Source organism: Thunnus maccoyii, chromosome 15, assembly GCF_910596095.1.
Source record: "Thunnus maccoyii chromosome 15, fThuMac1.1, whole genome shotgun sequence".
In the NCBI taxonomy this organism is placed as follows: Eukaryota; Metazoa; Chordata; class Actinopteri; order Scombriformes; family Scombridae; genus Thunnus; species Thunnus maccoyii.
This window is the reverse complement of record NC_056547.1, coordinates 21,758,268-21,784,744: the sequence shown is the minus strand read 5'-3', so window position 1 is coordinate 21,784,744 and position 26,477 is coordinate 21,758,268. Positions and strand designations below refer to the sequence as shown.

The 26,477-nt window shown below is 39.8% G+C and overlaps 1 protein-coding gene across 9 annotated transcripts in view; it reads right to left on the bottom strand.

Moving 5' to 3' along the window:
* col16a1 (collagen, type XVI, alpha 1) overlaps window positions 1-26,477 on the bottom strand; it is a 70,569-nt gene that overhangs the window by 26,229 nt on the left and 17,863 nt on the right. For 5 of the 9 annotated variants that reach the window (XM_042435346.1, XM_042435343.1, XM_042435347.1 and 2 more), the window contains exons 5-31: window positions 22,851-22,974; window positions 21,843-22,124; window positions 19,484-19,564; window positions 15,930-15,995; window positions 13,029-13,061; window positions 10,026-10,061; window positions 9,868-9,918; window positions 9,523-9,555; window positions 9,324-9,368; window positions 8,755-8,793; window positions 8,551-8,613; window positions 7,579-7,623; window positions 7,380-7,475; window positions 7,083-7,121; window positions 6,813-6,857; window positions 6,656-6,691; window positions 6,441-6,563; window positions 5,763-5,798; window positions 5,290-5,325; window positions 4,918-5,040; window positions 4,593-4,637; window positions 4,194-4,229; window positions 4,050-4,103; window positions 2,793-2,843; window positions 2,565-2,699; window positions 1,367-1,402; window positions 157-264 (exon numbers count right to left, since the gene is read on the bottom strand). In XM_042435346.1, the coding sequence (XP_042291280.1) occupies window positions 157-264; window positions 1,367-1,402; window positions 2,565-2,699; window positions 2,793-2,843; window positions 4,050-4,103; window positions 4,194-4,229; window positions 4,593-4,637; window positions 4,918-5,040; window positions 5,290-5,325; window positions 5,763-5,798; window positions 6,441-6,563; window positions 6,656-6,691; window positions 6,813-6,857; window positions 7,083-7,121; window positions 7,380-7,475; window positions 7,579-7,623; window positions 8,551-8,613; window positions 8,755-8,793; window positions 9,324-9,368; window positions 9,523-9,555; window positions 9,868-9,918; window positions 10,026-10,061; window positions 13,029-13,061; window positions 15,930-15,995; window positions 19,484-19,564; window positions 21,843-22,124; window positions 22,851-22,974 (1,897 nt within the window). The remainder of the gene's footprint in view (window positions 1-156; window positions 265-1,366; window positions 1,403-2,564; window positions 2,700-2,792; window positions 2,844-4,049; window positions 4,104-4,193; window positions 4,230-4,592; window positions 4,638-4,917; window positions 5,041-5,289; window positions 5,326-5,762; window positions 5,799-6,440; window positions 6,564-6,655; window positions 6,692-6,812; window positions 6,858-7,082; window positions 7,122-7,379; window positions 7,476-7,578; window positions 7,624-8,550; window positions 8,614-8,754; window positions 8,794-9,323; window positions 9,369-9,522; window positions 9,556-9,867; window positions 9,919-10,025; window positions 10,062-13,028; window positions 13,062-15,929; window positions 15,996-19,483; window positions 19,565-21,842; window positions 22,125-22,850; window positions 22,975-26,477) is intronic. The other 4 variants (XM_042435345.1, XM_042435350.1, XM_042435349.1 and 1 more) reach the window with 4 other exon arrangements.

The window sequence follows — 26,477 nt, the reverse complement described above, 5'->3', positions numbered from 1 at the left end:
ATATTCCCTGCAATTTTATGTCTCATGGATGGAGAGACAAAAGCCAGATCCATACTAACTCAAAAAGACCTAACTACTGTACATCTCTGTAATATATGGAAAAGAATCAGACTGATTTGATCTTAATCACAGGCCAAAATTTCAGGAACTTTGTACCTTCTCTCCCTTCAAGCCCATCACTCCATCCCGTCCAGGCTCTCCAGGCAGTCCTGGTTCTCCACGAGCTCCATCCACTCCCTTGTCCCCTTGCTCTCCTTGGTCACCCTGGTAACATTAAAATATGATGATAAAAGGCCCAAACAATCATCTCCGTAGTTCTTACAATGCTTACATTTAAAGGTACCCTGTGGAGTTTTTGACCACTATCAGCACAATGGAGCAATGTTTTTACAAGTGGGTCCCTGTTTTGTTTCACAATGTGATACACATTCCTGTTGTTGGTTTCATGCTAATCCACTGACTAACAGTTGGTGGCAATAATGCACCAAGAAATGTAGCAATGTGAAGGAGAAGACTGATAGCAAGCAAACATGGATGTTAACGGCGCATGATTTAAATTTTTTTAAGAATTGGCTTGTGTTTTTTATGAGGAAGGAAATGCACTCAACATGTTTCTTAGACCTCAAGCATACATACAATGCATTAGTTGCAAAACACTGAATGTAAACATAACTTTTGTTTGAAGAAAACTCTACAGGGTACCTTTAATTTCCCTTTGTAATCTGTTCTGTAGCTGCATTGCTGATATCAAACTAAAGCATTTCTTTGAAGTAGAGCGCTACCAATACATCAGACAGGTCAATATTAATGGCAGATATGATCTTTTGTGTTTATGACTTATTGAACTCTGAAATATTGCTAACGGCATCAGCCAAAAACATCCACTATCGGTCAGCCTCTACTTTGAAGTCCAGGAAAAGTTATTGTAGGAGTCCTTTCAGGTAATTTAAGTCAGCCTGGCTTAGTTGATGGCAGATTTATTTCCCAGTTTTTCGGGTAAAGTGATGGGAATGCTCGGTGACCTGAATTAAACTGAGCGCCTGGGCTCCCTTGAAATATTTTTTAATATTGTAGGATGATTTTCCTGGAGACATTCTTGGTCCCAGTAGATGTTGTGTTGGTATTAGTATTAGTATTAGTTAAGGTATTCTGTCTCCAAAGGCAATTGGTGATTCCAAATGCCACACTGGGACTGTACAGAATGCCCATGAGACATCAATAAATTGGTTTTAATCTCTATTTCTCAGCTGATACCAAGGCTTCTTATTGTGTTGTGAATTTGTTGCTGCTACATTCTGTATTTGATAACACATACACACAACAGCCATAAGTGAAAATCTATTAGAAACTTTAAGAGGAATCTTACCTTTTCTCCTGTAGCACCAGGCAGACCCAGCAGGCCCTGTGTAAGCAAATAGTATGGTGATGTACAAACGCAAGCAGATAGATGAATGCAGGTGCACACACACACACACATACACATATACAACGCTCATGTGCAGTCATCTGCAAGTACTGTGCAAGTCCCCTTCCATTCAGATAAAATAACTGTTGACATTTGACATAAAGCTAACCACAGAGGCACACAGCATGTAATTGGGAGGTGTGACAGAAGCCAACAGAGATTTATTACACTTAGTAAATATTCTGCGGTAAGACGAGAATCCCTGCATATCCTACTTGTACAATAAGCATTGGGTTGATTCACCAAAAACTTTTCACTCATCCAGATGCTGAATAATCAGTTTCAATGTTGAAACAAAATAGGATAACAAGAAGCTACTTTGTATAATTTGATGTCTACTAATAATTCTGATGACAACATATACTTATGACAGTGGTGGTGTATGCAGTGTAGATTTCTGTTTAACTAAACTGTTGAAGTATGCTATGAAACAATGCTATCTTTATTTGCCCCCTAAAAGGGCTTGGTTGTAAGTTGTAGGAGTATTACATTTTCAAGTAACAAGTTATATTGTTATATAATTGTTATATTGTCTCTAGTTTTATAGAGTAAACACACAGCAATGATTATAATAAACAATAAAATGCAATTAAAGCACAATAATGTCATATGTAATAATATAGAGCACAATAAAACAAATGGTGGCAACATATACAAAATACAATTTAAACCATTCATTAAAGTCAGACAGGAAGTCAATAGTTTAATAAACTCCAATATAAAGTCAGTCATCGGTGCAAAATAGGAAATACGGACATAAGAACTGAAATCATTTTAAGCAGCAGGGATTAAGGAGTCTTTTGCTCCTGAGCATAGGTACTCAGAGGGCATCATACTGCCCTCTAAAGGGGGGACCAAGAAAGTGTTGAGAGGCACTGACCTTTCCTCACCTGACAGTAATTTTTGTAGCTCTTTTGAATAAACTCAATTTCCTTCCAGCACCACAAGGTTATAATGCAAAAAAATAAAATTAATTAAACAAATCAAATATATATATCAAGTTACTGATTCTAAAAAGCTGTCTGTGTGTGTTTGTAGATATTTAATTTGATTTTGTTTCTAGATATTTCTGTGATGGCTAGCATCGTATGAACTGCACCTGTTTGCCATCGGCCCCAAGCCCTGGAGGTCCGGGGGGCCCTGGAGGGCCTGGTTCGCCTCTTATTCCCTCAGACATTTTGATGATGGGAGGACCGCTGCCAACCTCAGATGGCTGGCAAACACCACACTCGCCCTAGGGAAGGGCAAAGAGTCAGGAAGGTTTGTTTGCATGACAATCAAGCTAGAGGACACAAAGAATGAATATATACAGTATGTCTACTCATACCTTCTCACCCTTAAAGCCAGGAACACTAAGACCAGGTAGTCCTTGCTCTCCCTGTCAAAACATGAATATAATATTAAAGCAACATGGGATGAGATAGTGTCAAGGGGTATAATCAAAAGGTATAATCACACATATTGTTTCTGAGCAATGTCACATGCACACGTAGAAATAAACTAGAATAACTGCAAGCTTATGATCAACATCAGTTCATTTTGCCCTGAACTGCACAAACTGCAAAAGTAAGTACATGGAAAATATACAATATCCCAAGAAGGAGACCTCTCTTTCAGCTCAGACTGCATCTAACGACCTGGTCAGAGCCCTCAATTTTTTAAAGATGGTGGATGGTTTTGCACAGACATTTGTAAAAACACCTGTTTTCAGATAAGATGGCTCAAACTGTTACTGTGTGATTATGGCTAATGGCTCTATCACGGTGTTGAGTGTTTATGCTAAAAACCTTTCAGAGAAAAAAAAAATCAATAACTTGTGTGAAAAGTTTCTTTTCATGATCCTGAGTGACTGATTAACTGTACTTATTAAATCCTATGAATGAGAATTTTCAATATTGTAACAGGTCTGGCATAAAGGTGCATAGTGTCAAGTTGTGCAGGAAAACAGAAGTAATTTCATACACATATGCTTATGTCACATTTTGACAATGCAAGGATGAGTGCTGATTGCAATATCAACTTTTAACTCCAAACTGTTTGTAAACTTTTATTGGTTTCCAGCAAGTGGGTTTATTTCTACATATATTTAAATGTATTATTTGTTAGCTTCCATGAACATTTTAATTTTTACTTTGCTGTACACACATCCTCCATCATTTTTAAAATGGGTAATCTGTCTATAATTACATGTTGTACATGATTTCTTTTTTTAAAAACTTTTTTTAAACTTTTTTTAAAAAAGTTTTATTGTTTTTCATTTAGTAACCACAGAAAAAGCATAAGTCTTGCCAGTGAGGTACACAACATATTGATACAACTCACAATATCTCAGCCTTCATACAAAGGTTTTAGTAGTATCATTGTGATGGGTTTTATAAGCCATCCATTTGTCGCATTTCTTTATACATAATTTCTGAGTGCACCAATACATTCTTGACAGAACATAACAACCTTGACTATAAAAAAAAAACAACACTAGACCTTTCTTACTCTGAAAGCATTGAAGAACAAAGTCAAAATCCAGACAGATATTTAGAATGTATCCAACCTCCTGCTTCACAGTTATTGCACTCTGTTCTCTTACCTTCGAACCTTTCTGTCCATCCTTGCCACTGGATCCCCTTGGTCCAGGTTTTCCCTGTTATATGGACAGATTTCATTTCATGACTTAACTGAATCAAGATGTGAAGCGAGACACTCTGTTTCAATGAACTAAATCTGAACTTACCGGCTTACCATCAGCTCCTTTGCTCCCCGCACTACCCTGCAGACAAGCAAGAAATAAAAAAATTACTATCTGAATTTCACAAATTGATAAAAATGGATGGCTCTTTTAAATTGGTAATTCACATTTCATAGTAAGGTGCGCCCTACAGGCAACCATGTCAAATACATTTGGTTTTTCACTGCCTAAGCTTTTCACTAATAAGTTCCCCACTGAATAAAATCCCTATGGCAGACAGTTTTGGACCCTAAAATCAGTCCACCGCGGTGATTAACTTCCTCATGAAGTCTATTAAGAACCCCATTCAACAACTTACTGAGTGAGTTCCCCTTATGTAAGCCTTTAATGCGGTCTGCTATTGAGGTCACCTACTCTCAGTCCGATTCTTTTTATGTTACTTACCATTTCTCCTTTAAGGCCAGGTGATCCTTCTTTTCCCAACTTCCCCTGTGGTGCAGAAAAAGTAAATGATACATAATTTTAATGAATGTGCTTATCACTGCTCACAAAGAAATAGACATATATTCAAACAAAACCAATTACCTAATCAGTTGTCTTTTACCATGGGTGTTATATCTCATTGTTTCCTTTTTAGTAAAGTCCTCCAACACTAACAAGATAAGACTGTTTGTTATTGTTTTCACCTTGGTTGTGTTTATGACTATATCAAAATGCACTAGAATCACATTAATCCTTACTAAAACAGCAAGAGCGCGCATAGACCTACTTGTTCTCCTTTCTGTCCGATTCCAGGCTCTCCTTTCTGGCCCTGCAGGGTTTGGGTCATGACACTTGGGACCATGTTCGCGGGCAACTCTCCGAGAGTGGGGCACACAGAGCAAGGCTCACCCTGAATCACATGGACAAATCAGATGTGGGTCAATGTTGTCTGCAAATAATGATCCACATTAGGACATATTTAAATAAGATGTCAATCAATAAAAAACATACTAAATTGACATTGTAAGAAGTGCAAAAAGTTAACTAATTAGACTACTCTATCTGACTGACAGCTAAATAAAGTAACCTGAACAAGTGACAACAAGAAAGAAACAAGAAAGAGATTTAACCTCAAGCTTAATAAAGACAACAAGCTGACCTTTTCACCTTTGGCACCTTCTGATCCTTGTTCTCCCTGCCAAAACATAGAAAAACACAGACATCAAAGAAAGCAAATTAGTCCCAGCTCACCCTGATGACCATGTTGGTTTTGAGATGTCGTATCTAGACAAGGTGTTGTAAGCATAAAGGTCATTGTAATTAGGCAGATGTTGTGGTGTGTGTGTGTGTGTGTGTGTGTGTGTGTGTGTGTGTGGCAGTCATGCACATATGGGTATAGATCTAGCAAGGTGGCCATGTGTAGGTGTGCTGAATATGTGTGTGTGTGTGCGCGCTTTGGTCAGTGGAGTTAAGTTCAGCTAGTTTGCTTGCATCGCTTTAGGAGAGAGCATTCTGCAGTGCTGAAGTTAGCATAACTGAATGAGTAAGAATGCCGATGAGTGTGTATAGGTCACGTTTGCACAGAATATGAATGAACCATAAGCAGTAAATGAATGAGGGGGGAATCTATACCTTCTGTCCCGCCTTGCCATCTGTACCTTGAGGCCCCTGGTACATATATAGAGAGAGAGAAAAGAGGAGAGAAAAGAAGGAATGAGCCAGAAGTTAGAGTGTTGTTAGCTCAAGTTTGTTAGAGTGAGGTCATATCTCACTCTCCCTCTCCTTTGCTCTACCTTCTTCTCCTTCTGCCCTAACCAGGTATGACAGATGGATGCTGGTGCTATTGGAAATCGTTGCACAGAGAATCTCATAAGGCTCTAGATTTATACCCCACCCCCCACAAATCATTCCTTATTTCACCTGCCGGGGTAAGTGGGAAGATACAGGCTCAACAGAAAGAGAGAGAGAGAGACATGTTAAGATTACATTAAGAAAATGACCTTAGCCTTGAAGAGTAAACATTTAACAGCATACCGCGCTTTCTTTCCTTGCTGCAACACAGAGAGTTACAAGGGCAAGTACAACCCCGAAGTAGAAATAAACTACATACCTTTTGTCAGAATGATAAGAAAAATAAAATATATCCACTATCAAACAGGAATTCAAGGTTCAATTGCCAGCTACAGCTCAGATCACGTCTACTACTCCCTAAAAAGACATGTAGCAAGATCGTAAAAATGTTAAACTGAACATTCAGGGCAGTTAAGAATACATTACAGTTTGACATTATGGTACAACTGTTGTGCTTACAGGCAGTCCTGTATCTCCTATTCCAGGTAATCCAGGCTCTCCTTTAGGGCCAGGCTTTCCTTGCAGAGCCACTGTGTTGCCCATGTCTGCAGGCAGCACGGGACACACTTCGCATGGGTCACCCTGAAGATTGAACAAACATGCAATATGTGGATGAGAAAGCACACAGACATGCAGATAAAGAGATTAAAGACAATGTTTACAGGGTATTATACCTTCTCTCCTTTAGATCCTGCTGGTCCTCTTGGTCCCTATGAAAACAGCAGAATCCCAGTCAAACACTGATGTATCAGCTCACAGTCAGAATACAGTATATTGGAAGCTCATGCATACATTACTGAATACCAATCAATATTTAAAAGAGTCTCTCACTGGATCTCCAGACAATCCATCTTCTCCCGCAGGTCCTGTATCGCCCTGTTAACACACAGACCATTGCATGTGTCATATACAAACACAGCTACCCTGAAAGCCATCCTAAAAAAAAAGCCTGTTGGATTTTAACTCATGCGTTATGTCATTCTGGGTTTTGTAAGTCTAAGTGTTGGTAAGAATTTCTCTAAGCTTGTTTCCATCACTAGGGACAATATATATATATTTTTTTTTAATGATCATAAGTCATTTGCCAAAGGGTTAACGTACCTGGTCTCCTTTTGCACCACCCGGTTCACCAGGAGGTCCCTGACAAGAAAAGAAAAAGACTCTTTTTAAAATGCTTTTAGGCTGTGAAAGCCAATAAAAGCTGCACCAAAAGAAGGAGCCCTGCCAAGTCCTGCCCTGCACTTCTGAAGCATTTTGTCTAATAAAACTACTTTTTGGTCAAGCTGAGACCATCTAAGAGGAGAGAAATGTGAGGATATTAATTTAATCAGTGAAATGACAAAAAAAGTGCATATAGGCTTTTTTCTTCCTTCAGAGTTCTTTAAAAAACACACTCACCGCGGGGCCTGGCAGTCCAATTCCTGGTGGGCCTGGCAGTCCAGGCTTCCCTGGCTCTCCAGCCAACCCCTCAGGACCCACCAAACCTGGGGTACCCTAGGAAAAAAGTTCAACACAACTTTGTTCAGTCCAAACTGAACTGAATGTAAGTGACAGACAGGTTGATGCTAAAAAATTCCCAGACTTAATGCAGACAGACCTTCTGTCCTTTGGGGCCGACTACACAGATGGACCCTGCTCGACCCTGGCAAATGGTGACAGACAAAGAGGGAAGTGACGACATCATTACAGGTCAGTGACATCATCAGTGTCAGCCCAGAATAATTGAACAAGCTCTGTACACATCTATCTCCAAAATGTCTTCTTAAATAGTGAAAGAGACTTGTTGATTTCCCTCATTTGTTTCACATATCGCAATTGGAAATAGCAAGAAGGGGAATTGTAGAGTCTGTAAGATGTATTATCTTCAGTGGTGCATATGCAATATTTTCTGCCTGCCTGATTCAAGTCACATCAACAAGCACATTCATATTCACAATGTCAGATGGATGGGAGGCTTAAGAAAATCTATCCTCCACCAAATCCATCTGTCCACGACAAGCACTTAGCCTGGTGAACAGCTAAATGTGAGAGCGTCTGATGCTGAAAACCAGGGGAATATCTCGGAGCACACACACGTTGTAATTTGTTCTTCAAAACTTTTCATGCGTTTACAGGATCACTGCGCTGAACAGGGAAGATTAAAAGGTTTAAGTCTTCCTGAATAGGAGTCTGCCTGTGTGAGAGACGAACAGCACAGTCAATGAGGCAGCATTGATTGTGCAAGCTTTGTTGCTCTAGCCTAATCTAACAGGCATTAACAAGCCGACTTAACGCCATGGGAGAGAGGAGGGGAGAGCAGATATCAATGGGAGTCTGAGCTTAAAGAGTAATACCATATAAGTTTACTGAATATCCGCTCTTAGCCTGATAAAAGTGACGGTGTAAGTGGATGGTGTCTGAGGACATGAGGGCATTGTGAGTGCATGCTCACTTATAAATATACTATACATTCCAAGCTAACTGTTTGACCATTCATGGATATTTTTATTGATTCTAGTTTCACCAACTCTGTCAGACAAAGCAAAAGAGAGCAAAAGACTAAAAAAAGTAGAAAATAAAAAACACTTACGTCCCTCCCAGGATTGCCAATGAGACCCTGTGGACCAAGCTCTCCTTTCTGACCCTTTTCTCCCTAGACGGAGCCGGAGCAAAAAGGTGAAAAGCACACAGAGAGAGAGATGAGAGGAAAAATAAGGGGTTAGAAATTAATTAGATGATCATTAGAAGGTCATATCTTCATTATCCATCACCAAAAGTTTCGTAAACCTTTCACCTTGTACCCAACTGCTTCGCCCCAGTTGGCAGGCTGCGCCTGTGGAGAGAAGGAATGGAGACAAGGCCCAGATCAATGACCTGGCTCTAAAGAGACATCACACACACACTACTGGAGCATAGCAAACAACACAGTAACCAGTCAGCAACCCGTATGGACGACCAGCAGGAACCATATGCTCTACTCACACACACATACTCACACACACAACCTGAAAAACGCAGGCATGCATTCATATTATGCAGTCATGTCAAACAAATCCAAGAAACTAAGGTATATACAGTTCATCAATCAGCTGCATCAAAATTATACTTATGGCTTAAACATACACAGAAACATTTACATGCATATTCACAGTCACAGAGACTTGCACATACACACAATGACTCACTCACAAGTAAATAAACACACGAAAGCACACACTCATTCCAAGAGCATAATTAATAACGGGCCTGGATGCAAAAAAATGAGGTTTTGAATAAAGATCAAACAAAATAGCCGACAGGTTAGAGGGGTTGAGATGCAGTGGGATGTGGTTCTATAACCTGTAACAGAAGATTGGCACTCACCGGCTCTCCTTTCTCTCCCTTCTGGCCCTTGGATCCCTCTGCGCACTGAGGTTAGAGACACTTGGTTGGCATGTATTATCACAGACCACTCTTGGCTAGATTTCAGACTCATAGTACTGTGCTGCATGCCAAATAACGAGACAATGCTTTTCTGCAAAATGAGGCTCAGAGAGTGAGACGCAATGGAAAAGTTACTTACTGGACCTGAATGGGAGCCAGAACAGTCATCACCCTGAGATGGAGAGAGGCAGAAAAGAGAAATGATTGTGGGTTGTGTATTAGAATCAGTGAGCACTGAAGAATGAACATCAGCTAGGCGGCGGATTGGTTCATAGCGAGCATCATAATAGGCTATAACAGCATCAGAGTGTGTGTGTGCATGCGTGTGTATGCGGAAAAGGTTAAGTAACACCGTTCAACGCTAGGCATGTCTAGGCACATGTGATGACATCACACATTCCGCTGATATTAGTCTTGCTTCACACACACACACACATACATAGACATACACAGATATGTGTGTCCGGATGTCTTTCTCACTCACCCGGTCGCCTTTTTCCCCTTTTAACCCAGGCGCTTCACCGAGATTTACTATCTGCAACACACACGCACACACACACACAGTTACACACTCCACTATGTTAAATTTGGCCTGACGTGATCTAATGAAAAGAAGTGGGAGTAAAGATCAGTGATCCTTACATTTTCTTCCCTATTGAGGAGTAAACAACCAGCACACTACAGACAGACAGAGAGAGAATGATTATCATACTGTATATAAAAATCACTAAACCATGCGTATGTCTGTGGAAAACGGGGCTCATGAAGGAAGTAAACGTGCTGTCTTTCTTCACTTGTAAGTCTCTTTGGATAAAAGCATCCGCCAAATGACAAAATGTATATGAAAATGCAAATGTTGTAGTTTCTGTTATCACCAGATGATGGCACTGTTACACAAAACTAAACTGAACCACTGTGCTGCTACAGTATACTGTTGAAAGGATGAGAGGTGGGCAAGTGGGCACACACACATGCACACATACATGCACGCACAAACACATGTCCCATGGGAGACGGAGATCAATAGGAATGTCTGATTCCCACAGCACTGGAGAGAGCAGACCAGCTGCTCTTCACAGAAGTGCACACACATACACACATATACACACACACATACCAAATATGGATAAGCATTATAAATAACTGAAGCTTTTTTAGTGGAAGCAAGTAATTAAAGAGTCCCCCCACCCGGTGTTTGTGGGAGCATTGCTTTCACACACCAGGAAGCTTGCATATATTGAAGCTGGGACTATGAGCTTGCTGAGCAGACGAAAGGGGGCTAGTAGTAGCACAGGAACAATGTGTAATTTTCCCTCTTCCTTTTTTTCCTCCCCTGCTTCTTACGAGCTACAAATCTATCAATGGCTGGCTCAACCAGCTGCAGTGACGAGTCACTCTTTCCGAGCTCTTGTCTGAAACTGTGGGCTTAGTCAAGTCCTCACATAGTTCCACTTAAAACCTCAGCAGCTTTGCCTTTGTTGTTTACACAGTGAGTACAACCCTCAAATGTGAAATGGAAGAGTAAGATTGCTGCAAAAGAGCAGTATACATTCTTTGAAAAATCTTTGTAATTAAGCTTAACCGCTGTCATAACTACTCTTAATCAAACTTAAATCAGTTTGACAAAACACTATATTTACTGTAGAATAAGTTGGTATTTTCATATGCTTCATTTGTGTTGTTTGTATATACTGTATGTTAGGTTTGATATTTACTCTGTACTTTCTTTTTCACAGCAAACATCCAATTGTGCATTTTCAACTTGTGGCTCACTTTATGTATCGTAAATTTATATATTACATAAGCTTGCCTGCTGGCAGTTCAAAAGATTTGGAGGTTGCTAATGGCTTTTAGCATTAGCAACTTAAAGCTGCATTACTTAATTCTTTTGGCCATTTGGCAATAGCATAATAAGCTGTAAATATAATACTAACATATTATTATGTTAGCAAAAAATTGCCAAAAAATTCATCAGACACACAGCAAAGTTAGCATTCATTCAGAGTTGAGTTTCAGGTGACCCAACAAGGTCAATATTCACCCTCCTTTTAGCTCTGTGTTGGTCTCCGACACAGAGCTCTATAATTCTATTATTAGCATCCTGAATCAAAATTTCAAGTTTGGCATGAGAATCCTATTTAACATCCAAATAAATAGGATCACTTTTTGATATCCAAATTCCCAATACACAGGCTCTCATTCTATATTATGTATGCCAACATCTATGCTTATTCATTAGCTTAAACATTTCAAACTCAAAAGACAGGCTGAATCATTGGTGCCAACATCCTGTCAGAGGGGCTTGCTTTTTGATATTACACATCCCACTGCACTCATTTTTTGGCATTGTCTCTCTAGTGTCAGGTCTTGACAGAACAAGACCCAACACACATTAATGAAAATCTACTATCAGTATAAACATAAATTAGTAATTGCCTGGGTTGCAATTTTCAAAATGAGTATGTAGAATCTATTGTATTCAGGGTTTATGTGTAAGTGCCACTTTGTCTAATACATGATCAAATGGCAAAGAAAGGAAGAAGATTCTAGGACTTTATTTCTGTAATAGCCTCTTGTGTTAATAGATTCCTGCTGATTGGCAGAGCAAAGCCTTTTGACTCACATAACCAAGAAGTCACTGTAGCAGGAACACACTATAGAGGAACAGCTGAAGCAGCTTGACATGATCACTGAGGAAAATTGGTTTCTGGCTGAGCTTTAGGATTGTGCAGAATAAGCCAAATCTACCCTGTACTCGGATCATTTATTACCATAATCACATTAATACATAGGCCTGCTTGGCATATTTGTCTGATAGATGTTGTACTGCATAATATCAGGTTATATTATCGACAGACTCCTATGGGTACTGTGCTTATTTTTACCCTGCAAAACTGTCGCTTGTGTAATTTGACCAAATTAAATTCGTGGCACAGAAGAAAAGTCACTTTTGTTTCTTTGCAAGTGGGTGCCCCAAGTGGCAGGGCAAGCTGTGTGCTCCAATCCAGGTAATAACCTACATTGAGGAAGTCAGGGGAGGCGTCCAGCTGCATTAGTAAGCACACACAGGAGCGACATAATGAAGCGTCTAGAGTTTTGTATTCTATTTGTGAACAGAACATGCCTATTGTAGGTGAATGACAAAATTAATAGGCAGCAGCAACTCCCGACTGAGACTCAGCGCATAATGAGGTGTAAATCAGTCCTCAGTCAGTCAGCAAGCTGGGCAAGGGAGGGAGGGAGGAGGAAATAGAGATAAACTATTTCTTCTTCTAATCCCATGCACCACACACATATGAACATATGGCCTGCATATTGTCTTCCTGTCTGAATTTCAGCGATAGATATAAGTTGGGAGTCTACACATCCATATACCCTCTTATCCTGGATCCTATTTCAGGATGTACAGGGTAAAAAGAAGGGTACATATTGGAATTTTGAGTCTCCAATTCACCTAAACAGCATGTCTTTGTTCTGTGGGAGGAAACCGGAGAACCTGGAGGAAACCCACGCAGACAAATGAAGAGCATATGAAATATGCTTATCTGAGCCACTGAGCACTCCAGAAAGTCCAACCAAATCAATAACCAAACCAACCAACCAAATGGTTGCGCTATATGTGTGGGTGCGAATTGTGAGGCTTACTTTCTCTGCCAGATCCTTGGAAGCAAAAATTTCCTGTTGGTGGAGAAAAAGAAGGAAAGAAATAAAGAAACTGTCAGGCCTGCTTCTTCTTTTACATCATATCTGTCAGTGACCTCAATATTGCTACCATTTTTGGCTTCACAATCGGTTTGTCTATGTTTAGACAGTAACGCTGACAGTTTCATGGCCGAGATTGGCTCAGCTTATATTCAGACAAGCTGAATCCAATAGCTTTGAAGGCCATTCTCAGAAACATTACTTAGTCTGCTTGTCACTACTTTGGCAACACCATATCATCTTGCTTACTTCTTACTTCTTGCTCAAATTGTATCAACAAATGCATCTACATTTTTAACAATCTCCTCAAACCTTTGATCATATGCTTCATATTCCCAGTCACTGGCAAGTTCTGCGGCAGTTCATAGTAATAGTCAAACTAAATCTCTCAAAGATGCTCCAAGGAATGGCAGGGATTGCATTTGAAAGTTTCCATAATATCAACGTCATATGACATCTTTGGCATAGGCAAGCTGTTGTTTCCTGTTGCATGTGCAGTGCATCCTTTTAAACCTTGTTGGCATTACAATTCATTGCATCAGATACGCAAACAAAGAAAGGAGAAATAAGGGCCATCTACACAGGCCATTTAACAGTTATTCTTTAATCTGAGTGAAAAAATGAGATGAAAGGGACGGAGGAGAGAGAGGAAGAGAAGTACTGTATACCTCATGAGCCCTGGGGCAAATAAAGAGATGGACTGTGGTTTGTTACAAATCAGACAAAAACAACAAGAAAGACAGGACAGACAGAAAAGTTGAAAAGAAAAAAATCTGTTCAAGGAAGAGAGTTGGAAGAAGAGAAATACAGGGTTTCAGCAAAGGGAAGAGAGGAGGACATTTTACAGTTGATTTTGGACTTCAACATAAAAAGTCAAGTAGAAACACACTGAGACTGGGGAAACAAGACACACATAAGCCTTTGGGTCTTCTGAGGACTCGATGACCTTTCAGCTGGGAGCTGGGTTGAAAAGAGTGCAAGAAAGAGAGCAAGAAAAAAGAGGTTTACAGTGTGGGAAGATAAGAAACAGTGTGGGTGAGATTTGTCATACCTCAGGAAAGCAGTAACTGCTGTGACCCAAGCACAAACAGAGCAATCTTATAAACACCTTTGCACCAAGCCTAATACAATTCATTACAAACTCATGCTGTGCAGTCAAACCTTGTTCAAACCAATAGACGTTTATATTAAATTGTAGTGGGGATCCAAAAGTTTCCAAAAATACCAAATAGGTCAGACTGAATTTTGGAAATGTGAGTGAGGTTTAGAGGTACTGGTAGGTGGATTTTGTTTCCATTGGGAAGATCCAGCCTAGCTGTTTCCAGTCTTTGTGTTATGCTAAACTAAACTAATCTAAGGCTGACAGTAGTTTCATACTTACCATACAGACATGAGAGTGGTATTGATCTTCCAATCTAACTCTCAGCAAGAGAGCCAATAAGCATATTTCCCAAAATGCTGACCTATTGCTTTAGAACCACTAAGAAGAAAACAGGGATATACATTTCCAGAAATGGAAGTTCCCCAGTAGTTGATCCCAGTTGTGCTAACCCCACAGGAACAATGTACAGCACAAAACACATGATATTCCATGTATGCTGAGTTAAATATGTTGTCACTCAGTGAGGCTTAGTTCAGTGGAACCAGTGCTATGACTCAGTAACATCTGGTGCACACACTGGAATCTTGGATTTCATTGTTCATTTACTGTGTACAAAGCTAACTTGCGTATAAAAATAGAAACTCCTCAAATTTAGTGGGCACCTGTATGTGCATGTGTGTACATGTTTGTGAAATGACAATAAACAAGACAGGAGGCAGGAATTACTAGAAAATAGAAAACAGAACAGAAATGTGTCTGGGCTGTAAGTTAAGCATTTGTAGCTCAGTAACGTAAAATGGTAAAATTAACCCTGGAGCATTTTACTATATCAGACTAAACATCATGATACCATATTCAGTCTGCAACAACTGATAGTAGAGGAGAAGGACAGAGTGTGACAGGTGAGAGTGAGAAAGAAACAGAGATGGCTTGCCTTGAGTTATTGTAACTGTGTCTGGCTAGAACCATCTGTGGGATTGATTACTGTGTCCTGAAGTCTGCCAGAGCTCTAAGTTAACACAAGCATTCCACAAGACAAACATCAGGTCCTAATGAATAGATAATTGGATATAGATCCCATTAAAATGAATGATGAAACAAGTGGGTGTGGAAACAAAAGTAAATTGCCTTTACGTTATACTGGAAGAACTTCATGTATCAGGCAGCATTGAAGCAACCATAAAAAACACCATGGAAATTTATGGAAAAAAACTTCTCCCATGTGTTGCATAAGGCTCTATTTGTCATGCGCTCGACACAGCCCACGGATACTTTGAACGATTGCTACCAGCAGACTTAACTGGAGTCATATAAAACTCAGAAGTGCTAAAGACTCCAGCAGAGTAGAAAACATGTTTTCCACAGCAGAGTTTCAAGGGAGCATAACTACGCCATTTGGTGTAAGTCCTACAGTCCAGTGTTTGCTTGCCAGCAGGAGCATCTCAGACAACTCAAACTGCCTTAAGAACAAAGCTCTTTGATGCCAAGTGCGTGTCTGTGTCTGTATGTCTATGTCTTGCCTGATGAGAACCATATGTTGTGATGATTCATGATGGAAGAGACACAGTTTACAGACGATCTCATGACATTTTCCCCTCAATTTGTTGGTGGACTGAAATGCTTGCTATAGGTTTTACAACCTATAGTTACAGTGTCATTCTATGTGTTTTGCATTGTTTTGTATCTGTACGAACAGTAAAATTTCTTGCTTTGTGTGCATTTGTTTGAAAGGAGGCTGTTACCTGGTTAAATGTGTTTTCCAGGTCATTCTCAGCCGCACGTCGACTCTTGGGAGCATCAGGTGGACACTGCAAACATGCAATAAAAAATAATTTAAGACAGGATAAAAGAGCTGTTATGTGCTTGGATAATCATTCTCAGAACTGGTTTCATTCAAACTTGTCTGATAGGACACAGGTGTTTTGTACTGATGTTCTCACTTGGGGTACCACAAGATTCTGTGCTTGGTCCATTATTATTTACAATCTATTTATACATATCATTATTCCAACACAAACCTATACTATCCATTTAATGCAAATGATACAATCTGTCTAATATTTTGTCCACCTCATTTACATATGAGGGCAGCAATATATTAGAAACATTCCACTACAACACCAACATCCACTATGACCTCAATAAAAAACAGTAGAATTATTGCCTTTTGACAGTGTCAAAAAAACTGAAAATTTAAAGGCTTTGTAAAAGTAGAATTCATGGCAGAACTGTTGTATTGGATTGAATTAGATTGTAGAGGTATACCTAATTAAGTGGCCAGTGAGTGAAATTCAACCTGCATTGTACACCTTTCTTTGGTGGTTGAGCTATCATTTAACACATCATCTGGCAGACAGCAGATATTTGATTAAAAGATGAAAATATTTCCTTATTTTTAATCATATATAATGTTTTTCTGTAGTTGGTGTATGACCAGTCCTAGAACCCACTGGCTATCTGTTTGACAACGATTTAGCCTCCAGGGGGAACGGTCAATATTTCAGGGCTTCTGGTGTAACCAGCGGTTATCCGGATAATGCATGACGGATATCTGGGACTTCTTCTTCCATGCGCCAGTCATTGTTTACAGTCCAATTAGCAACTTGAGACGGTCCAGATGACATTACAGCTAATCTCTGTAACCAGATGCATATTAATGCAGATACTTTTTTTTTTCTTTTTTTCTTTTTTTAAAACCTAATAAAAACCAAAATCATCATCATACTATAGCCAATGGGTTCTATAGCCAAGATTGCATTTTGGCCAATGCGTTCCACCTCTTTTGCTCTCCATACGGACTGTTTACCTGCATGCAACCAAAGCCCACTCAAACGTGATGAGTCAATACTGCTCAGACTACTACTACTACTACTACCACTACAGAAACCAGAATGCTTCTGGTACCAAAATCTTGTCCCGTTGCCTACAGATTCATATGTAGATATCTGTTAATAGAGATTAGTGTATGTCAAACTCCAGATTTCCACTAGGATAGAAAGCCTCTTGGGGCCTTGCCAGTAGTGCAGCCTAATGGCTGAGTAGCATAACCGTAATATCAAAAGTTTGAAAACCAAATTTGTTGCATGTAATACCCCTCTCTGTCCTCCCCTTTATTATCATCTATCCAAAGGAAAAGAAAAACTTTTCACCTTGTAGAAATGACTGAAAACAGTCAAATCTTGACTGTATGTAGAACAAGAAGAGTCTTAGCATAGCCATGCTAGCAGCTCTGTGAAGCTGTACTTTGGCATGGCAGGACTTTTGCTTTTGCTAAAGTCAGCATGCTTGCATGCTCACAATGATAATGATGACATGCTTGTTTAGCAGGTGTGTTTGCCATGTTTACCATTTTAGTTTAAATGTTAGCATGCTAACATTCACTAATTAGCACTAAACATAAAGTACAAATATTAGGTCATAAACCAATACTAGACCAGTATTGGACCATTTCAAAAAAAATTACCTTAAGATTAGATGAGTAAAGGGATCATCAAATTTATTTCAATTTATAATGAGAGGGAATATCACTATAACCACATATGTCTCATTGTGGCACTAGATGAAAAGTCAGGGGATCAGCAATGTCAGTAGGATTCATCCTCCGGGGACCATGAATGTCTGCACAAAACTTCACAGCAATTCATCCAGTAGCTGTTGAAATATTTTAGTCTGGACAAAACTGGTGTACCAACACACCAACCAACTGATGGGCATTGCCATTCATAGAAAATGGCATTCATCTAACACTGAGTATATTTGAAATTAGCTGATGAGAGCACATGTATAATTTTCAATGACATCTACAACAATGAAATGTTGAACTAAACAGAACTAAACAATCTAAACACCATGAAATAAAACTAAAATGTAATATCTCTAAAATCCAATGTCAAAGTTATTGACAACTAGCTGTTCTTTCCTTTGTATTTCAAGAAGCTGCAGACTTCATGATTGTACAGGAATTCGAGTGAGTGTGTATGTGCGTGCATGTATGCTCCTTCACTCCTCATTTCAAATTTAAGTGGAGCTTGGAGGGAGCCCTGCAGCACACATGCCTTCAGCAAAGGAGAAGAGGATTCTTTCTTCAAACTCTCTAATCAATTTTACAGCACTCAGTCCCTCCTCCAGAGGACCCTACACTTTCAAACTTGTGAGGTAAATTCTCACCCTATTTGTATCCCTCTCATAAATTCATTTGGTAATGAAAAAGACACATATGCATGCACACACACAGACACATAAGCACACATACCCTGGAGAATTTTCTGACAAAAAGTTGGCTGAGCACAAAAATACCAACAGCTTAAAAATAAACCCAAACTGGCTGTTTGCTTCCAATACCTGAACATCCGCTTGCTCTGTTTTCACATGTCTGGTAGAAATACACAATTGTATTTAAGCCCATAGAATCTGTTTTCTCTTTGATAAGGTTTTTGTTTGAAGCCTACAAACAATAACTGCACAAAAATACAGATTAAGAGAAGAGGTAAATGGGCATGAAAAAGGGAGATAACTATAAAGGAAAAAATGATATAAAATGGCACTTCTAAATCTGCAAAAGAGAGCAAGTGATACTTTTAATTAAGCATTTACACTAAGGAGTACAAACAGTATTGGAAAACCACAGTTGATGTGGCATAACTGCACACAATGGAATTACTTTAAGCCCTAGTCAATTTGTATACATAATACCCTATGTTAAACAAAGCCTCCGAAGAACATTGTGTTAACCAATATAATAAGTCAGGCTTTTTCATATTTGTGGAAGGCTAAGTCAAGTAATGGAAGGAGTGCTATATGCAGTAGTAAGGTCTCCTCCTGCATAACAAAATCTAAGGTGAGCTGCCAAGTCTTCTTTTTTTTCTTTTCTGATGACCTAAAAGAAGTTAATAAAAAACAGTATTCTGCATTATGAAGACAAACTTTTGCTGATTAACAAGAATAAGCCTCCAGAGCAAATGTAGAGACTGTTGGTGTGTGGTGTTTAATTGGTGTTTAATTCTGATAATGCACACTCAGCTTTTCCTGCAGCTGTTGCTGCAGTAAAAACCTTCAAGTGGATGACTGACTTTTATTGTGAAGAAGCTGCAACAAGTGTTGAGTTATTGTCAGTGGAGTTAGTTTAGCTTAGGTTCAGAAAATTTTAACTGAGGTGAGATGATGCTCCAAATTAGCATTTCATTCGGTGAGTTACTTAAATAAAACTGAACTGAACTAGAACTGTAGGTGAGGAGAATTCAGGGTGTACCTCATACAAATTCATTGTTAGACAGTAATGTAATGTTAATGGTCTCACCCGAGCCCCAGGTATCTCGCAGCAGGCCTCCTGAATGGCAAGGGAGGGGTCACAGTAGAGCATCACCTGCTGAATGTCCATCTGAGAGAGCAAGAGAGAGAGAAGAGGAGAAAAAAAAAGATATTGTGATATATAGTATTCCATGTACAGGCCTCCATATGTCCTCTGCTTTGTTTATTCAATAATGTAAAAAAAAAAGTTTAAATGAGGAAGTAAACAAGGTTGAGAGCCAATTCATTTCTCATTTATAAAATGTATTAGGCAAGCACTTTGTCAGGAGGTTTCTGTGTGTGTGTATACAAGTGTGTGTGCGTGCATGTATGAATACATCCTCCCTGTGCTAACAAAAGACCCTGCATACTTTCTAAGTAGGCCAGTTAATTGATCATCAAACTAAGCGCCTGGATTACTGGATCTATTTAGTGTTAATAGTGCCGGCTCACTACAGGCCCACTCTCCCAGGTAGTCCGCTCACTTTTTAATCAGGACTGAATGAGATTGCCTTAAAGAAAACGGCCCCTCAGGGGCAAAGCCTATGGTCTAAAACACATACACAGACAAATACACAAATATGAATATACACCTACACACATGGAGAGAATGAATTATTTCAGTACAAAGGCCTTTATGGGATGTTAGTTCCCATAAAATTATTTAACAGCGCACTACCATGCCATTCTCTATGGTGAAGGTCCCAATAAAGGAATTTGGTTCATTCAAACCACATCTTTAAAGGGACCATATTATGAAAAAACTCACTTTTTCAGTGCTTGTGCATGTGTATTTTGGTCTCTGATGAGCCTACTAACACACAAATAAGTGAAATAAGACCACCCAGTCAGTTTGATGTGGGCTGGCTTGCTCTGTACTCATGTGATTCAACAAGCCCTTCAGATGTGGGGCACATGTGATGAAGCTAGGCTAGGCTAAGCTAAGGGCGAAAAATTTACGCATATTGTGGGGCTGGACAAGGGACAGAGCCGCTGCTTGCCGACACACGGCTGCTGAGCCCCAGGGAGCTCTGCAGGACAGAGCCGGCCGGGGAGCACAGCCAGAGAGTCCTGCGTCACTGCTGCTGCTGTCTCATCTTCTGAAGGAATAAACTCTCTGATCTGGAGCAGTTTACCGGCAGGAGGAGTTTGTTTTTCAAACTTTTGGGATTAAGTGGATTTATCTTCAATCTTGCTTCTCAATCTAGCCGGAGCTAACATTGGAGTCACACACCATTTCAGCTGCTGTAATCAATAATAAACATCTTAAAAGCCAGTGATTTTATGTAATTTTAAAGTTACACAGTATGTAGATATCTATGTGTATAACAATAATACAATAATAATAACATGCCTTTAGATGATGTGTGTATGTCTTTAGATTAAGTTATTTTATCTGAAGTCCATTCAGAAAACAAGTATTTTAAAAGTTGTTTGCTTGTCATCTTGCGGACAGAACTGACAAAGCATGAATTCAGGCTTTTTACAAATTGACATCATGATGTAGTTATTTCGGTATCCATTTGATCCGTGTATTGCAATTAAATCACCGCAAAATCTAACTTTATTTATAGTCAAACTGGCCATTCCGAGCAGGGCTGCTTAGACACGATGAGAAAGCTGCTGTGGTGCTTGATCCTTGTGCTATTTTGACCAAAGCATGTCAGAAACATTTTATTAAGACCCCAGGGGACTGAGTTTGTGTGGAACTTGTGGAAAACGGGTATAACATGGCCCCTTTAACAGGCTAGTAACAGTTTGTTCTTCACACAGAGAGAGACTAAAGGTCACCACACTTCCAAAGACTGAGTTTAGTTGACATTTACATTGCAAATCTTAACCTTGATTAAAAACTCTTCTATAGTCAAGACAGCACAGACACAGATATTTTGGTGAGGTTGTGGAATTTTTATTCAGTTGCCAGAGGAAATACTGACCAAAAATATCTTTAATTAGTGTTGCCCATGATGGGTTTCAATTTGTATTCCATTGCCCTTTGTACAGTGACTTGAGGAATTATTTGTTTGAAAAGATCCAATTGAAGACTCCTGATTTATTTTGGTTGTCTGAAGCTAATATGTTCAGTTAGCTTTTTAATGTTGTTTAGATGAGATTTATAGGAGATGCTTGGCAGCTAAAACAGAGATGTATCCATCACATCAGGACACTTCTGTTATGTAAACTGACTGCTCTGAAATGTGCTCTTTTTGAATTTGTACATTCTTTGTCATGTGGCTATCCTGGTTATTGTTTAGTGTCTTGTAAGCCCATATGGGCTTGGCACAAGAAAGGTGCAGGACGCTTAAATAAACAATCAATCAATCAAATCTTTTCTTTATATTCTCGCCCATTTCTCCATAAATCCATACCTGCACAGGCTGAGCATTTGAAGCCCGAATGCCCAGCAGAGTGTGTCCGTCAGTGGGCAGATCTCCACGGGGCTCCAGGGGTTTTGTCTCGATGGAGCTGCAGTCCACGTGGAGAGAGGCGGCCTCATGTTGCACGCTGATGGCCACCTTGTGCCAGCGTAGGTCCATCAGGGACTCCACACCCTCCCCATTGAAAACGCAGCTCACCAGGTCAGATTTGGGGTCTACCCCTCTGGCTCTCAGGGACAGGGTGCCATCAGGGCCGTTGAGGTCTACAGAGAGCTGGGTTTCAGAAAGAGAAGAGAAGGCAGTGGCTTCAACAAAGAGTAATATGTACATGCAACTACCACCTGACAAAGCTGTAGAACACAGTAGCAGAGATGAGGTAAGGGGGAAGACATATTAATTACACACGAAAGCAGCACAGCCAATCAATCACTCCTAATGAGGGGATTTGGCCTCCATCCATCATACACATTGAGTATTTAAATCTGGCCTCAGACTCCTAGTGATTATGCGGACTCTGAGGGACTCCAGTGCTTCATTATGGAACACACATGAATAACAATGAAGGTGAATGAAAGAGGAGAGAAGAAGATGATCGAGGGAGGAGCGATGGAGAGACAGGGAGCGGATGAAGAATAAGATAGGACAAAAGGCGCGCCGGAATGAAAAGGGGGGAGAATTGAAAAGGTGTCGCGTGAGAAAAGATCGATCGATCGAAGTGGAAAGTAGATGACTATGCAAAAGAGAGATGAGAGGCAGCAAAAATGAGTAGACAAAGGGAATGATGACTACAAGGTGGGAGACTGAGAATGCTGGGAGGGAGAGGACAGGGGAGGAAGGTAAGGCAAAGAGAAGGAAGGTTAATAGAGAGGCAGGGAAATATGGATACAGGGATGTCTGCAGGAGGAAGAGAAGAAGGTGGACAACTCAACAAAGAGGGAGCAAATAAAAGAAAAGCCAAGGCTAAGAAGATTGAATTTTAAACAGGAAAAAGGGCTGCACCTTTGGGTATCCCTGCTGATCAGATATCTGGAAGAGGTAGATGGTGTCCCTCAGGGCAGCCTTCTTTAACGCCAGGGTGAAGATCAGGGTGAACTCCTCAGGTAGGCCATGAGGAAACACATGACTGCAATACAGAGTTCAGTCAGTCAGTCCTTCATATCTGAGAGCTCTGAAACTGTGAATCTAAGTACATTATACAGGTCAGTTAATTGTTATGGGGAGCAATTAGTTATATTACTTGTTACATTATTTTTATTACTCAGCAAAGCTCCATCAAAGGTGACCTTCCAACAACTCCAAAAACCCCACACCCACATCACATCAACGAGCAGCTAGACACAGACACCAAACTGATATCAACCCTCCATCAAACTCTCGCTAAGACAGCTAGCAAGCAGACCCCAAAAATGCCAAAGTAATGGAGGATTCCTGGGATTAATAACTGTAATATAAATATGATTGTAATCACTTACAGCACTTGTAAAAGAAATAAATTATCACATTACTGTTACTACATGAGGCATCACTGCCCAACACTAGATGTAAATACCTGTGTATCAATGTGTACATGTGCAGGTAAGGTTATTTGTATGGGCATGAATGTATGTGAGCATATTGTGCATCTTGAATGTGTATGTATGTTTTCATGTACAGACTGTGAAAAGACATAAGTTCCAGAGAGCTCACATCACTTCAACTGTGCTTTTGACAAATTAAGATAACTTTGTGGTTCAAGTATCTTCCTTTGATATAAAGCGACAAAGTCTTGTGTGTGCTTGTACATGCCTCTGTGTGCATTTTTATATTCTATGCATGTGTTTTTCTTTCCCTATTTTTCTCCTTCTTGCTTTTTTCCTCACACTGTGACTACAGTCAGTAATACAATGCAAAGCCTGCTGTGTATAACCCTCTGGCATTAATTTTCATAGCAGATACAGTCCAGCAAGCCTCATCCCTCAGTTTTGGTCAAGGGCATCTGAGCACACAAATACACACACACAAATATTCACTGCATGGAGGTGTGTGTATATGTATTGAGAGATGAAGGGTTCACAAACAAGCCCAGTGAAATGCATGCTCGCTGAGATGGTGGACACTTTGAAATATTCTCTCTTGCTGTATTTCTTTCTCTCTCTCTCTCTTTACTCACACACACACACACACACATGCATGCACGCATACACGCACGCACACATGCATGCAGAACTGTTGATGCTGGCAGCTGGTTTCCCACTCCTAGAAGTGGGGTGACAGTGATTTATGACTGAGGGAAGATCCAAGGGAAAACAGCCAACTACAGGGCGTCAAAACAAAGAGAGGATGAGTAGGAGAAAAGGTGAGAAAGAGAAAATACTGAACCTGGAGATAGAGAGAAAGAGAGAGAGAAATAGAGACAGAGGTGGAGAGATCAAGAAATTCTTTGTAGTATATGGAAATTCACAAGAGTTTGATATTAACTAATCCACAGAAAAGTGTGTAGGTAGACAATATGAAGATGGTAAGACAGACAGACAAATAGAGAGAGAAAGAGAACGAAATCAATGTTGAGAATAGAGTTGTTTTGCTGTCGATTAGTGACATGAGCTCCAGGGCACAAAACCACTCACAAACTATTGACTTTTAAGTTGGAAGTACCTCACCTTGGCCTATTACATTCAGGGTCCCGGAAAGAAAACACATAAACCCCACAGACACAAACAGACACACACACACACACACACACACACACTTGTACACACATGCAATGGGGAGATAAATCACTCAGTATGGGCCAGACAGATTCAGATCTAGCCTCTCCCAACTCAGAGAGAAAGTTACTTCTGCTGTTTTTTTTTCTTTTTCTTTTTTTTTCTAAAAGAGAGAGACAGAAGAAAGTCAGTGCACACCAGAGAGGCACAGGGGAAGAGGGAAAGAGGAAATCTAATGTTGAAAAAGCAGATCTCTGGTTTAAGATGGAAATATCACCTGGAGATGAGCGTAGACACCCTTATACTGTTGATTGTGCAGGAATCAATTGCTTACACTGGAGCAAGTTTCTATCCTTGAATGCATTATACAACTGATAAAAAAAAAAATTAAATATCTGGTACCTGACACAAAAGGGTTTACAAGAGTATAGCTAGTTTTAACAATCTCAATGGCCAAATGTTACATGATGCAACTATTTTATTAGTTCTATCAGCTGAAGCTGATGGCAATGTCATTAGTTTTGCTGAATGATTAGGCTATGCTAGATAAAATGTCAAGGCATCACCTAAGTTGTAACAATTCTGGGGGAATAGTTGTTCAGACATTTAACTATGAACCAAAAATGTCAACCTCATGGTGGCACGACAGGAAAGGTCAGGGGATTACGAAAGGCATAAGGGATACATCGCCTGGAAACCATAAATGTCTGTAATAAAAATTGTTCTAATCCATCCAGTGGATATTGAGATATTTCACTTGAAGAAGTGAAAAATTTGACATGCTGGTTGTGCTAGATGAAAGGTCAGGAGATCATCAAAGTAATTAGGATTAATCCTTTGGGGCCTTAAATGTCTGTGCAAAATTTCATGGCAATCCATCTAATATTTGTTGAAATATTTCGGTCTGAAGCAAAGAGGTGGACCGACTGATGACCGTCATTGCCCTTCTGACTGTACAGCCCTGCCGCTAGCGTGGCTAAAATATTTAGGACTTGAGGACTCTTACTTGCAATGATGAGAACATCTATATGCTGATGGCTGGTTCATATACAGTATACTCTATTGCCATTCTCAGCGCCAGCCCAAGCCTTTTTGTGGATCTAAGCAGAATTTAAATCTCTTGTCAAATACTGGAAAAGGTGACCAGTGGGGCAGACTCCTTAAAAAAATGTGCTCCTGTGCTCCCATCTGCACAAATCCAGTTGAGCTGCTGAACACTGTGGTTATAGCAGCTCTAAGGTTGAAGCAGTTTAGAAGTTTGACTCAGAAAAGAGCTAAAAAAAGGGCATGTATACTCATTCATTCAAACATTCCCCAGGTTTATAAAAGTTTATACGGTATAAATTCTACAAAGTTGCAGCCCCAAAACAGCAGTCATTTTCTATTACTAATGCATTGAGTCTGGGCAAGCTCGCTGTACATGCTCAATTCAATAATAGCCAGACTAGCAATCATGCCCCATCACCCATGTAGGCTGAAATGCAGTATCTAAAAGTGTATCTTTCTCTCCTCACTGACTCATATCCCCGCTCTCTAAAAATATAATCTCTATTTCTCTCTTTCGCTTTTCTTTTATTCCCCTCCTTTCATGATTCTACCCTGGTTACAGAAACATTTAAAGAGCATGAAAGCCACCACCTTTTCTGCTCCTTCTCTTTAGTTGCTTATAATTTTGCTGATCTTGTAATCAAAATTGATTCTACAGTTGTTCTTATTAATTCATTTTAAGATAAGAGCAACAGCAAAATGCTTAATGTGCAAACAAATTGTAAACTAAACAGCGAGGTCTAAATCACGGGCAAATGGACTTGTTTTAGGTTCTTGGAGACATTTCACCTCTTATCCAAAAGCCTCCTTCAGTTCTGAATTGTAAATTGTACCACTTTTGCTACATGATAATACATGTTAAATTCATTAAATGTATTTCGGTTCTGTCATA